This window comes from Urocampus carinirostris, chromosome 7 (assembly GCF_059441175.1).
Source record: "Urocampus carinirostris isolate Australia breed hairy pipefish chromosome 7, RoL_Ucar_1.0, whole genome shotgun sequence".
Taxonomy (NCBI): domain Eukaryota; kingdom Metazoa; phylum Chordata; class Actinopteri; order Syngnathiformes; family Syngnathidae; genus Urocampus; species Urocampus carinirostris.
The window spans coordinates 41,625,838-41,640,965 of record NC_142355.1 but is presented as its reverse complement, the minus strand read 5'-3'; the positions used below and the strand labels follow the sequence as shown (position 1 = coordinate 41,640,965).

The 15,128-nt window shown below is 42.3% G+C and overlaps 1 protein-coding gene across 1 annotated transcript in view; it reads right to left on the bottom strand.

Moving 5' to 3' along the window:
• The window catches only part of hipk2 (homeodomain interacting protein kinase 2), a 173,896-nt gene that overhangs the window by 122,229 nt on the left and 36,539 nt on the right, over positions 1-15,128 (bottom strand). Inside the window, exon 2 of the mRNA XM_088341004.1 lies at positions 7,860-8,898. Coding sequence (XP_088197130.1) covers positions 7,860-8,898 — 1,039 coding nt within the window. The remainder of the gene's footprint in view (positions 1-7,859; positions 8,899-15,128) is intronic.

Below are 15,128 nucleotides of genomic sequence, written 5' to 3'. Positions count from 1 at the left end.
TATTAAGATTATGTCATGCATACTAAGGTGTTATGACTGTCATGAAAAAAGCACACCCGTGAATACAGCAAGCAAAAAGGATAGTTTTGGCTTCCTCAGGCCTTTTTCTTAACCATGTTAAAATTTGAATTTAATGTTAGGGTGGCAAAAAAATAAAGTATTAGAAATCTTTAATAAGGGGAGCAATTGGTGTAGGTTGACAGGTATGAGAGATTGTTGATGATGACTAAGCATATATTGTGTGGTTCAAATTAAAGTTACTCTAGTTTTAAGTTAACATACACACAAATTTTTGAAGCACATTTTTTTGGGGGCTGGTAGTAGTTTGCATGCGCTGATTGGATGAGATGACACTGGCAGTCGGAATTTATAATCAGTGAGCAGCCTTGTGGTCTCTAGTGGTAGCTGGAGCTGCTCGTATAATTAAATTATCCTGTGTAGAGGTGCTTGTATGAAGAGGTACCACTGTAGTCTGAATAAGAACCTATTTGGATTACTGCTAGCCTTTACATATATTCACAGAATCCAAAATCAGCAATTTTGTGATCTTAATCCGACTACAGTAGCAATTCGTTGTTTCTTCGTGCTTTGAAAATCGCTGTTCGCTGCTTTGTGGATTTTGAATTGAATTGCCTTTATTGCGATTGACATCAACATATCTTGCATTGTGATCTGGGTAGACAGCGCACAGCAAATGCTATCAAGGGGGTCAGGTTGTATGTGTGTGTATTGGGTGGGTGTGACTGTCTGTGTGCGGGACTGTGATAGGCTGGTGTATGCTGTCAAACAGCCAGGCAGGAGCACAAGAAAATGTGTCCATTAAAACAAACTGACAAGCATGGGACATTAGCAGCTTGTTACATTGAAAATAAATTCATCAATAAATTTGACTCAGAGGAAAGTCAGAAGAGCACAATGAAATGGTGATCATCAGCGGGTACGCTGTGGATTATTATCGGGTTTGGCCAGCAAAGGCGGCATCAGGAGAAATGGCAATAGCGTGGCTGCAGGTCTCTCTACATCGCTTTTTTACACTGAAAGGAGAAGCCCTCCAATTTTGTTGTACTTTTTTACATTGACAATAAAGACCATTCATTCAACAGCAATTCTGCAATTTTTTACCTGTAGATTATTAGTTGTTATTTTTTACAGTCGTATACTCTCAGTCGGTAAGGACGTCATCTCAAGATTGGTTTAACACTTGCGGCCTTTTATGAAGGTGCATCGCTAGTTTGCGGAGGGGTTCTGTCCTAATTAACCAGGATAAACGAGTTATTACGGTATTCCCTGCAAAAAATCTACTGACTGCATCCCTGCACCTTCCTCCTTTTATCTATGGAGAGGTCATTCCCAAACGCTTGATTATCTTTGGCAGCAGAGGAGTAACTAACATGTGGCATCTTGCATTACAATGCCCCTCTAAGCTTTTTCACGTGCGGCATAGCTAGCAAGATTGATAGCCTAGCCAGTCTGCATGTGTCGCTGGCGGCAGACAGATAGACAAGCAGAGAGACAGGTGTGGCTGAAGTGCCCTGCCTCAGCCTCTGATGGAAACATACATATTTCAGCACTTATTAAGGCTACACTATAAGCCTGTGTGGATTGTGGAAAATCCTACAGTGGCATCAGCCCCAAGGTTTTTGTAAGCACAGACTTGTAGTACTACAGATACTTTTCTATAAGAAATACATGAATGAACAGCTGATTTATTTTGTTAAAAACAGGTCAAAATGTTGCCACAAGACATATTTAAGAAATAATAATAATAAAAGAATGAATACTTTATCTGTGTATAATGCACACTCGTATATGACGCGCATCCCCTTTTCTTATTGAAATTTGGTATTAAATTTTGTTTCACTCTTTCTCACCTAAAACTTAAAACTGCATTATAAGCGACACATGTTTAACACGTGCTGCAATGATTAAAATAATTTATTGAAAACATAACCTATGCACATAATACTAAATTGAAATTAGGTATCACTTTGATGTCCTTCAAAGTCCAATTCATCATCAGATACAGCAAAGGGTGGTTTTCCCTCGAAATACTTTTTTTGCATTAGTTTATATATTTCAGAACGACTTTTTGTTTCTTCCATTTTCTAACATTCGTCCTTGGTATGGTGCAAAAAAAACATGTGATAATAAGATAGCATCTAATGCATTTTCGTATGCCTATGTCTATATTACTTGTGGTCTAGTGGTTAGGATTTGGCACTCACTGACATGACCATGGTTCTATTCCCGTTGCATTCAATGTTTTGCGTGTGTGGTCAGTGATATTTATCTGACTGATCAATCATTGCACAAACAAAACCTCATGTATAATGCACACCTGAACTTTCAGTTCTTTTTTAGGTACAGAAAAATGTGCGCGATACACAAAAAAATACAGTAATATCATATGTGGGCTTTTTTTTATTCAACAGGGGCTCTTTCGTGATTATCCTATCCATTTTTATAGGCTTTTGTAGATATTAAATCTAAAAAAAACACATATAGAACGGCATTGCCTCCGATAGGTCCAAATATTTTCATCTTGGGTATCACTAAAATCAGCACAGTAAGACATCCCGAATAAAACTGTACTCTTATAATTTGTAGGACCAGGGATTGATAGTGGGTCGATACAAGGCCATAATTCAAGGTATCGGTACCTGCAATTGTTAGGGGTCCTGGAATCGGTTGTCCCGCTAAAAGCCAAACTGCGCTGGCCAGAATATTTCCCTCTGTGCTTAATCAGTTAGCATGGATTTCTTTGTTCCACCTCGTCGCAATACATTCCAGGGAAACTCACAGCAACACACCTTGGTTGCTATTCTACAGGGAGTGCAGAATTATTAGGCAAATGAGTATTTTGACCACATCATCCTCTTTATGCATGTTGTCTTACTCCAAGCTGTATAGGCTCGAAAGCCTACTACCAATTAAGCATATCAGGTGATGTGCATCTCTGTAATGAGAAGGGGTGTGGTCTAATGACATCAACACCCTATATTAGGTGTGCATAATTATTAGGCAACTTCCTTTCCTTTGGCAAAATGGGTCATAAGAGGGACTTGACAGGCTCTGAAAAGTAAAAAATAGTGAGATATCTTGCAGAGGGATGCAGCACTCTTAAAATTGCCAAGCTTCTGAAGCGTGATCATCAAACAATCAAGCGTTACATTCAAAATAGTCAACAGGGTCGCAAGAAGCGTGTAGAAAAACCAAGGCGCAAAATAACTGCCCGTGAACTGAGAAAAGTCAAGCGTACAACTGCCAAGATGCCACTTGCCACCAGTTTTGCCATATTTCAGAGCTGCAACATCACTGGAGTGCCCAAAAGCACAAGGTGTGCAATACTCAGAAACATGGCCAAGGTAAGAAAGGCTGAAAAACGACCACCACTGAACAAGACACACAAGCTGAAACGTCAAGACTGGGCCAAGAAAAATCTCAAGACGGATTTTTCTAAGGTTTTATGGACTGATGAAATGAGAGTGAGTCTTGATGGGCCAGATGGATGGGCCCGTGGCTGGATCGGTAAAGGGCAGAGAGGTCCAGTCCTCCTCAGACGCCAGCAAGGTGGAGGTGGGGTACTGGTATGGGCTGGTATCATCAAAGATGAGCTTGTGGGGCCTTTTCGGGTTGAGGACGGACTCAAGCTCAACTCCCAGTCCTACTGCCAGTTTCTGGAAGACACCTTCTTCCAGCAGTGGTACAGGAAGAAGTCCGCATCCTTCAAGAAAAACATGATTTTCATGCAGGACAACGCTCCATCACACGCATCCAAGTACTCCACAGCGTGGCTGGCAAGAAAGGGTCTAAAAGAAGAAAAACTAATGACATGGGCTCCTTGTTCACCTGATCTGAACCCCATAGAGAACCAGTGGTCCCTCATCAAATGTGAGATTTACAAGGAGGGAAAACAGTACACCTCTCTGAACAGTGTCTGGGAGGCTGTGGTTGCTGCTGCACGCAATGTTGATCGTGAACAGATCAAAGCACTGACAGAATCCATGGATGGCAGGCTTTTGAGTGTCCTTGCAAAGAAAGGTGGCTATATTGGTCACTGATTTGTTTTTGTTTTGTTTTTGAATGTCAGAAATGTATATTTGTGAATGTTGAGCTGTTATATTGGTTTCCCTGATGAAAATAAATAATTGAAATGGGTATACATTTGTTTTTTGTTAAGTTGCCTAATAATTATGCACAGTAATAGTCACCTGCACACACAGATATCCTCCTAAAATAGCTAAAACTAAAAAAGCCCCACTCCAACTTCCAAAATATTCAGCTTTGATATTAATGAGACTTTTGGGTTCATTAAGAACATGGTTGTTGTTCAATAATAAAATTAATCCTCAAAAATACAACTTGCCTAATAATTCTGCACTCCCTGTATTGTTGTCACGCATAACCGTGTTTTAAGAAATTTAAACTACAAACTCGCCAAATATGTAATATTTGATTTAGGGATTCTATGAACAGCCAGTAATAGAAGAACTGTATTCAGTTTATGAAATTTGCACCTGCATGGACAAAACGTGAGTGACATTAGTAGCTGGAGACAGGATGGCCTCATGTAGCCTAGATGGTAAGGCGCCCGCTTTGAGACTGGGAGGTCGGTGGTTCGCGCCCCGGCCGAGTCATTCCTAAGACTTAAAAAGTGGTCGGCGGCGCCCTCTGTTGGCTGCGGCTGCATCGGCTCGCTACAACGGGTCAGGTGCAATCGACATTTCGTTCTGTGTACATTGTTACACAGAATGACAATACAAGGAAATTATTATTATTATTATTATTTTGTATTTGTGTGCATGACTGTTTAATAAATGGCTATGAGAGCACGGATGAAAATGGCTCTGTGCTTGCCCTCCCTTGAATGAACTATTCCGTCTATATCAACTATTAAAATAGCAAAGGCAAATGCTGCGACTCATCAAGAGAAGCAAAAACCTTCTTATTTGAAGGGGAAATGTTTGCACTTGATGAATGTCATTCTATGATTTATGTGCTGACACACGTTATTCTCCTACTCACAGTGCAACTGCTGACTTGTGGTTGTGAGAATTATCTGCAAAAACTACTTTGAATCCACCATATTGAATAAGAAATAGAAAATCATAGCGGCGGGAAAAAGCTGAAAAGCACAAAGCAGAGATAAAGGCAACAAAGCACATCACTGCCATTGACTGAATAAAGAAGGCTCGCATCTGTCAACAATGCCACAGCAAAATAAGCTTTCGTTCACATTCGTTAATGAATGTCTAGGAGGTTTTCCTGTGGAGATATATTGGCATAAGAGAATGGAGACAAGACAATGATCAACGGTCCATTTCACAAAGGACGTCTCGTTAGAACCACAAAATAACAGTTAACATAAGAAAGATGGGTAACTATAACAGCTTCACAAAAGGGTAATTTGCAAACTCAACAAGATACCTTAGTAGCAGTGTCATCAAAAATAACCCTATAGGTATAGTTTAAACTTTAGTAGACATTAAAAATAAGGAGAGAAACTATTAATGGATTTCAAACTTGCAAGGCAGACAGGGAGAGAAGCCTTTAGATAAGAAAGCCAAACCTTTTCTGAAGACCTCTCCTGAGCCCATTTTCTCTATTAATTCATCAAGTTAACAAAATGCAGATTAGCCAAAAGGGGTGTGGTATTTCTAAGAACAGCAACAACATAAGAGTGACAATGATGTAATTAGGCATAAAAATCAAAATAGAGAACCACAAAGTGAAATAATATCCAACAACGGGGCTATCGGGAAAAAAACAAAACAGGAAGCCTTTGGCAGCCCCAACGCGAACGGGGAGCTACTGGACAATACACGACATACGCGGCGAAAAACAGAAACGAAAAGCCACAATTGCCTAAAACCTAAAAGGTGGCAAAGGCAAAGAAGGAACGTCAGCAGGTAAACTTACAGCAGGCACGTTGTGGGGGTCGAAGCACGCAACTCCAACATAATATAAGAAGGCCCTCAACGACTGGGTGAGCAAAGTTTCAAACTTCCAAGCTGAAATGAGCAGAATGAAATCACTGTTCATTACATTCTCCAACCACTACCTTTAGAATATTTTGCCATCTTATCCATACATTATTTTTATTGCATTTTTATTTTTTAAATCTTTATTACATGATTATCCTGTAGTGCAATGTCTAATCTCGTTTTAAACAATGTTCACGCTTTGTTATCAGCAGTAATGGGCATAACGCAGTTTTAAATAAAGACAATTCTAATTCTATTTCTCCTCTTTGGGGTAAAACTTATAGTGTTAAAATTCCATTTTAGAACACTATTTTACCGTGGTATCTGTAACATGCCTATGCAAGGACGAGAAAATAGAGTACTATTCCACAATTTGTGTGTATTCTTTCCAGTGCAAGACTTTTGTTTAGTGGTGACCAGTAAGATTCCTGTATGACTTCACAAAATTAAAGAAAACACAACAATTGGGAGAATCTCATCAAGAAAAGCAACATTGTTTGCATGAGGGTGTAGGAGGGTAAACAGCTGAGCAAACTTCAATGCTAGAGTCAAAAGTTCAAAAGAAACTAAATCAAACAAACTTTGACAGTTAAAGAACCACCACCTGACATGTTTGCGGACGCATCATCATAAAATGCATGGAGAGTTCAGTCATGCCGGTCCTTCCTCTTTGCCTCAGTGGCAACACAACCAGCGGTACATAATTGTCGCTTCCTGTCAATATTTTGACTGTTTAATTACCTTTTCCAACCTCTAACCTTGCTTTTCTATTTTGGATAAAAGAAATGCATGGGACATAGAAGAAAAAAAAGATCTTCCAGGGATTCATCTGGTTCTAATGCACGACCCGCTGGTGTGGATTACAGGCACATATTACAGGAGAACTCCGGATAACCTCTTCATCTTTATCTCAGAGGAAATGGGAGCCCTGTGTAGCGATTACAGTTGAAAGGGAAAACTGTTCAGAAACTCCTGGTTGGCATCTTCTTTAATGGAAATTGTCAAATCAGAACAGGACTTTGAAACTGCATTAAAATGGATTGTCTATAGTGAGTCCATTTCAATTCACAAGAAATAAACCCAGGGTTCGAACACCATTTTAATGGCCACCTTCAAGCACTTTTCAAGGACTTTCAAGGCCAATCTTTAAATTTTTCCAGTACCTTCAAAAAGAAGAAATCCAGCGCCGCTCAAAAGAACGTTTTTGGTTAAATTTGAGGACTAAAATAAAGTCGCTATATTGCTGCTAGTACACGTTTTGAGCTATTTTGAGCTGTTTCTATCTATGATCTTTTTGTTTCAATGGGATGCTATAAACTGACATCAGTTCCCCCATGATTCGACAATGCATGCGCATTTTGGCTATGTCACCATTGGTTACAAACAAGGAAAGGGCCCTATAGGTGTTGTGTAATGATTACGGTCAACAGGCATACAAATAAAAAAAAATAATACAGTTTGTATAAAAACAGAAACATCTGAGAAACTGTTTGGGAGTTGAAAGTGAGCCGAGCCAAAAGGGCCAGTTTTCTTAATAGAGCTGTCCTCTTGGGCAAGACCAGTAGAGGGCGGTGACGCTTCACATGACAACGCAATAATGACAAGCCACCACAGCAGGCATGTTGAGGTCATTGCACTTTTTGTGAACTATTGCGTGGTCTGTAGAGACAGACTGCCCAGAAACATGCCAAGGGCAACCATTTCAAGCATTTTTCAAGCATTTAACCTAAAAAGGATTTGCCTTTCTGAAAATTTCAAGCATTTTCAAAGTTTTCGAGCACCCTTACAAACCCATGATTCAAGAAAGTCCCACAAATGCAACACATAAAAGAAGCAGAAACCAAGCGAGGACCATCTGTATAATGTCCTTTTTACCTGTAGTATCTGGACTGCAGATAAGTGGAGCAGACTGCTTTGGAGACATGGCTGGCAGAGCCAAAGTCGATAACTTTGACCCGGTAGGGCTGCCGCGACGGATCAACAAGCATGATGTTTTCTGGCTTCAGGTCGGCGTGGATGAGGCCGAGACTCTTCAGCTTCATCAGTGCCGTGGCCACCTGCTGCAGCACGGGCCTGATGTATTTGAGCGGCAGAGGGCTGAACTTGTTCTGCTTCAGAAAGTCGTACAAGTTCTGCTCCAACATTTCAAACACGAGGCACGTGTGGTTCTTGTGCTGGAAGCACTCGTAGGCCCTCACAAAGTTGAAATCGTCAGCGCTCTCGGTGCTGAGACGTGCCAGGATGCTGACCTCGATTTGACCCTGCCTGGCATACGACGGATGGTTCTTCAGGATCTTGATGGCCACGATCTCGTTGGTGCCCCTCTTCCAGCATTTGACCACCTGTCCGAACGTCCCCCTGCCCAGGAATTCCAACACTTCGTATGTGTTGGTCATGGAGCAGAGCACTTCGTGCTGCACTAGTTGGTAGTCGCCCTCATTGTTGGCGCCACTGTTTTTGGACGTGGCCGTAGAGGCGGCGGTGGCCGCCCCGTTCGGGATCATCGGCAGACCGTGCTCCTCGATGATCTGCACACTGCTGTTTTCCTCCAGCTCCTCGCTTTTGCGTTTAAGCCCACATCGCTGGTACGTGTCCAGGAGACTGACGGTGCTGCGGCGAGTAAGATTGTGGACCTCCTTGCCGCTGCCGTCGCTCCCTCCGGAATCGCTGCCGGCCGACACTAGCGTTACGTAGCCCGAGATAGCCGGGAAGATGAGCGCTTGCTCATATGGCAAGGTGGAGCTGTTGACTCCCACGTTCTTGCTGCTGCTGTTGTGGCTGTAGGCTTTTCCGTGCGTGCCGTACCCTGTCATATCCCAGTTGCAACTTCGCTCCACTTTCAGTTTCTTCACGCTAAAGAAGGCACTTGACTGAAGAGAGTGGGGGGAGAACACTTGCACTTGCGAGGCCATACCTGCAAAATAAGGGCCATGGGGGTCGGGCGAAGAAGGAAAGCGAGAGGTAAGAATTTCAGCGTCAATGAAACATGAAGCTAGTAGCTTATAAAAAAAGACAGCATGGCTCAGAGCAGGCGTGTGTTCAATGTTGAAGCATCAGCATTTTAAGTAAGGCTGTAGGAAAAATTATTTAAAATCAGAGGTTTTCAACCAGTCTGACTTCAGAACCCACCATACCACACTATTAACAAGTTGTGACCAATATCAAAATGAAAAAAAATCCCTCCTAAAACTTATCGAATGAAAATATTTCTAGTTTGAACAATAGATCAAGGCTGTCTATACTTTTCAAAAAGAGGGCCGCATTTGGTAGGCTGGAAATGTATGAGGGCCGACTAGTCAACCTGGCATTCTTTGAACAGTACTTGATCAATTCACCCTCCGTAAAGGGTTTGCAGTGCTTAGCAATCACGTCGCACATCGTGGCTCGCCTTTGTAGCATTTTCAATTGACTCACAGGATCCCGTGACAAAGCGCTGCTGTGGCATTTAAACAGCTTCCAGTGGCTTCACCTTTTTTTACAGCACTTGATGGGCTACTGTCATCTTCTGGGGCAATGGGGATTTTTTTGGTGATACTTCTTTTATACCTCGGTTAACATTACTGGGGGGCCACATATGATTAAATTTATGACAGAGGCCGCGGGCCAGTAATAACATGATCACGGGCCGTAACTGGCCCCCCTGCCAGACTTTGTACATTCCTGCACTAGGGATTGCCAAAGAGCTTTATGACTGCATGCAGCTCCATAGCCACTTCTACCCAAAAGCAGATGTTTAACAATTGTGTTGGTATTTATTGGGGGTGCCTTGACACAAAACCTAGACACTGTTCCGATAATGCCAGGCTGAATAGTCGGCCCTCGCACATTTTCAGGTTACCAAATCTGGCCCCCTTTTTCAAAAGTTTAGACACCACTGCCTTAATGGCTCTCTGCCGATTTTTCATCAAAACACCGGCCCCAACCCCAGTCCTGGCAACGCCAAGCCTGGCACCGCCATTACGCGGCAACGCCAGGCCATTATGCAGGATTTTGTTTTTTTTTTTTTGATATAAAGGATTAATCATTAAAACTATTATTGGATTAGCAATTTTCTATACCTAATAAGTTGAAAATACAACATTCTATATTAATCATTTATACCCTCCTGTACGTAATGATGTCCAAAATTTACTTTGAACTGAACATTTCTCTCAACAGAAAGGTTAAAAAGAGGACATCTTAACAAACACACCTTTCAAAAGAAAGCACAAAAGAGACGCCAGAAAATGTTGAGATTGCTAAAGTGACCAAAAGTCTTAAGAAATGACTGCAATTTTAACTTTTGCCCTGCAAGCCAACTGTTGCATTTAATGGGACACAATAACTCACTTCCCAAAATGATTACAGCAGCAAAAGATTGCTGAACTTCATCTCAACTGCTGAGGCCGAATACAACGAATACAGGCAGAAGCAAAACTGTGAAACTGTGCGGTCGAAAAAAAAAAAGTCTCTCTTGGGAATGAGATGCCTCAGCGTAAGCAGAAGCCTCTCCAAGCAAACATCTGCCCCAAAATAGTTACTACGTTATCTCCCTCCTTTGCAAACAGGCTTGTTTTTGGCATTGAAATGATTATCACAGCACTGGGAAGATTATATGCAGCGAAACTCCAAACACACAAATCTATAATTACAAATTCTTAAAAAAGTACTTATTGCGAGGTGTTAAAAACATATTTGAAGCCAATACAGAATATAAGTAAAAGAGTAAGTATGATAATAAATCGATTGTTTTAAATGACCTAGTTTTTCATTTTTGTTTCCCATTTGCATATCAATAATATTTAAAATATCTAAAGGTTTTGTACACCTTTTTCTTGGCCAATTTTAAGCACTTTTCAAGCGGTCTCAAGGTTGTTCCAGTACAGACGCTACCCTACTTGCGACCATTCGAGTTACGAAAAACGGTAGATACGAACTTTTTTTGGGGATGTCGAAAAGAATCGACCAGGGTTGCGGACATGAGTGATTAAAATCCTAACCTCTAGACTACAAGTGATATAGATAACATACACAAAGGCATTGGATTTTATGCCATTATAAAACTACTTTTAGTTCTATAAGAATGTTAGAGAATGGAAAAAATGGAAAGTCCTTCTAAAGATATAAATAAACGCCAAAAAAAAAAAACGAGTAAAGTGTATCTCAGGGGTCAGGATTCTTTCTGAGCTAAGAGCTATAAAAGCAAAAATATTTTGATTTTTTTTTAAGAGCTACACCATGTATTTTAAGACAAAAAAAAAAAAAAAAACACCAAACCCACTCGCCAGACAAAAAGGTAATTTTTCAGCGCATTTTATTTCACTTTGTGACATTAGATCCATACATACATCCATTCGGGTCGGGTCGCGGGGGCAGCAGCCTTAAAAGGGAAGCCCAGACGTCCCCTTATCCCCAGCTACCTCCTCCAGCTCATCGGACGGGATCCCAAGGCGTTCCCAGCCGAGAGACAAAGGCCGAGTCCCATTCTTCGCACTTTCACTCGCTATGTGCCCTAGTCACTCGGTTTGCGCGTTCACGTGAAAATGGAGTGTGTCCCGATACTCTCAAGTCCGAGGCAGAAGTGACCTCAAACCATGTCGTAACCACTTCAAGACCGAGGGGGCTCCCTACCTCACTTGGCGGCGAAGTGACTACCCAGAAGGCTTTGCGAATTCTCAATATCAACAAACATGCCCGGAAAGGAACCGCACAAATGTAAGTAGTTTTCCACAACCACGCATGTATTTGCAACAAAATGTATTGAGATATCTTAGTTGGACGTAAATGCAATAGAAAATCGTATTTTCGCGTTAAAACATGAACATTGCAAAATCGCTACTTTACGAAGTGCACAAATCTACCAAGGGAGCTGCCAAAAAATAATCTTCACGCTACAAACTCTAAAGTAGGATAACTGCAGAAAATCACGGTTCAGCCCATCCCTGTTTGTATCTTAAACGAGTCGTGCTTTTACATGTACATGGCCAGTCGCTAAAGGAGCATAGTCAGAATAACGTTCTGGACATACGCGCTTGTTTACTGCACACAATTTCGGGTGTCGTGTTTTATTTACAATATGATTATTTCATGTGAGATCAGAATGCATTAGTTTTCATCATGCATTATGAGTAATGTCTCCGAATTTCACGTGGAAATACAGTTGAAACAAATTACTATCACACAGTCCACTGCCTTCTCTGTAAACGCATATTAAGTAAACTAATTACCTTTTCAAAATGTTGTCCAAATGTGGAGACAATTCTAAAGCATATGTGATGCTGGCCAATAGAAGGCTCTTACAGCCATAAGAATAACATGTCAATTTTGTGTATCTATTCACTATCAAATAATTATCCAGAACACATCCTATAATTTCTCACATCAACTTGTTGAGCATCCTATACACAGTTGTTTTTGTGCAATACACAAGCATTAAGTAATTCTTGTTTTTTCCACCCAACCTAAAGGCCAATGTAGAACGTCCCGTGGAAGAGCTGGCCACCATCACAGCTACCACGCCATCCACACCGACGGGCACGTCGTTGGCATCTTCTAATCCGGCGCCAAACCCCAAATCACCCAGAAAAAAAAGGAAGCACGATACACTCCTTGACTTTTTGAAAGCGGAGTCTGCCGGAGTGAGGAAAAGGCTCGAGGAAACTGTGGCCAAAACTGAGCGGTTCCCGTCCTTTTTGGGAAGCTCGTGGACAAATTTCCAGAACAGTGACATCCCTGCAATGTTTCCCTTTGTTTTATAAAAGGAAAATATTTTATTTTATTAAGAACTCAATGAAGTTCCAGTTTGTGTTTTCCAGCTTTATGGAAGTATTGGTATATTTTTGTTACAATTTGTGACATATTATTTATTTACTATTATGTATTTCGGCCCAATGTGATTTTGTTTTTCTGAAAGTAAACTATTATTTAAACTGGAGTGATTTGTAGTTGTTTTCTGTCCAACAGTCACATAGTTCACACACAGTATCTCACATCATTATGAAATAAACCACCAAGGTGTTACTCAAAATAAAGATGTTTATTGAATAGTAATGCAGAAAAGCACGGAATGCAAATGTGGGTCTGACTTCCAAAGCCTAAAACATGGCTTTTGGGCAATTTATTCCATATTAACTGTGGACAATTCTGTGTATCGTGGACCTGGGAACCCTGAAGACCCGTGACACCACACGGTAGGACAGACCGTGGGCCAGCCAGTATAGGCCCTCCAGCCATGGCCCTGTTCCCTCTTTAGCAGCTCCTGCAGGGCCCACATGACCTTCTTGCTCAACCTTAAGTCCTGAATGAGTTTTGACTTCACATCGAACCATAAGCACAGGATGGGAACATTCCTGTCCAACCTGTCCACGCTTATGGGACAGCCACTCTGGAACACAATAGATAACAGACAATTTAGACATAAATGTGGGCATAGATGATGTAAGCATCATGAAAACATGTTGAAAAGAGCTTTTTTATATCCAATGACAACTCTTTTGAATTAAATTCCTTATGAACCAAGGTTTTTGGGTCGTACAGGGAAGTTTGGTGACGATATTATGTCAGCTTAAGGGTCAGGTGGACTGTTCTTGTGTTTGTTTACTTTTCATCATGTCACACACTAAAGACCCCTACTATATGTCATAAAATGGCATTAAGATACTAATAAGTAGATTGCCATTTATGTCTACACAAACATAAGGTATTATGTGAACGTGCATTGTATGTTAACTTTTACTGTATTTGACCGAACGGGTCATTTTTTTAATGAGTGTACGTACCTTGTAAAGATGAATCAGCACTACATAGCGCCGAAGCTGTCTTCAGTATAGCACATTTCTCCTCCGTTTATTGGAGACACGGAAAAGATGATGAGCTTTCAGGCAATCGGTAATAACACAGCAGTAGCGGGCATTTTTAACATTGCACGAACTCTCCAACTGACACACTACAAGTTGAGACTCGAGTTGTTTACATGTGACGTAGACCAATACGTCACTGAGGTCTACAGCCAATTAATATTACCGCCATCTCCTGGACAGGGGTGGAACCTTGCAAGTCTTGTCCAAGCCATCTCCGCTTTGCACTTCACTCGCGGAGGGCACTCCTCTTCGAGGGACCTCACTGGAGGGTCCTCAGGGCCGAGTGAGAGAAATGGGATTGGGCCATAGTCTCTCCAGCGCGTCCAGGATCGCCCCCGGGGCCTGCTGCATGCCCGGAACACCTCCCGAGGGAGGCGTCCAGGAGGCATCCCTGTCAGATGCCCGAGCCACTTCAACTGGCTCCTCTCAATGCCGAAGAGCAGTGGCTCTACGCAGAGTCCCTCCCAGATGACTGAGCTTCTCACCTTATCTCTAAGGGAGAACCAAGCACCCTTCGAAGGAAATCTCATTTCAGCCACTTGTATCCGGGATCGTGTTCTTTCAGTCGTAACCCACAGTTCATGATCATAGGTGAGACCTTTGCCTTTCGGCTCAGCTCCCTCTTCACCACGACGGACCGGTACAGGATCCGAATGACGTCGGACTCTGCACAAACGCGTCTGTCGATCCCCCGTTCTATCCTACCCTCACTCGTGAGCACAACCCCAAGATACTTGAACTCCTCCACTTGGGGCAAGATCTCATCCCCAACCCAAAAAGGAGCATGCCACCCTTTTCCGGCTGAGTACCATGGTCTCGGATTTGGAGGTGCTGATCCTCATCCTGGCCGCTTCACACTCGGCTGCGAATCGCTCCAGTAAGAGCTGAAGATCACGGCCTGAGGAAGCCAACAGTACTACTTCATCTGCAAAAAGCAATGACGCAATGCTTAGGTCCTCAAACCGGACTCCATCCCCACCAAGGCTGCACAGAATCGGTGACAAAGGGTAGCCCTGGCGGAGTCCAACCCTCACCGGGGACGAATCAGACTTACTGCCGGCAATTTGGACCAGACTCTGGCAGCGGGCGTACAGGGATCGCGCAGTCCGGATAAGACTGAGCAGTACCCCATACTCCCAAAGCTCCACCCACAAGGTCTCCCGAGGAACACGGTTGAATGCCTTCTCCAAGTCCACAAAACACAGGTAGACCAGATAGGCAAACTTCCATGCACCCTCAAGGACCCTGCAAAGAGTATAGAGCTGGTCCAGTGTTCCAAGGCCGGGACAAAAACCACATTGTTCGT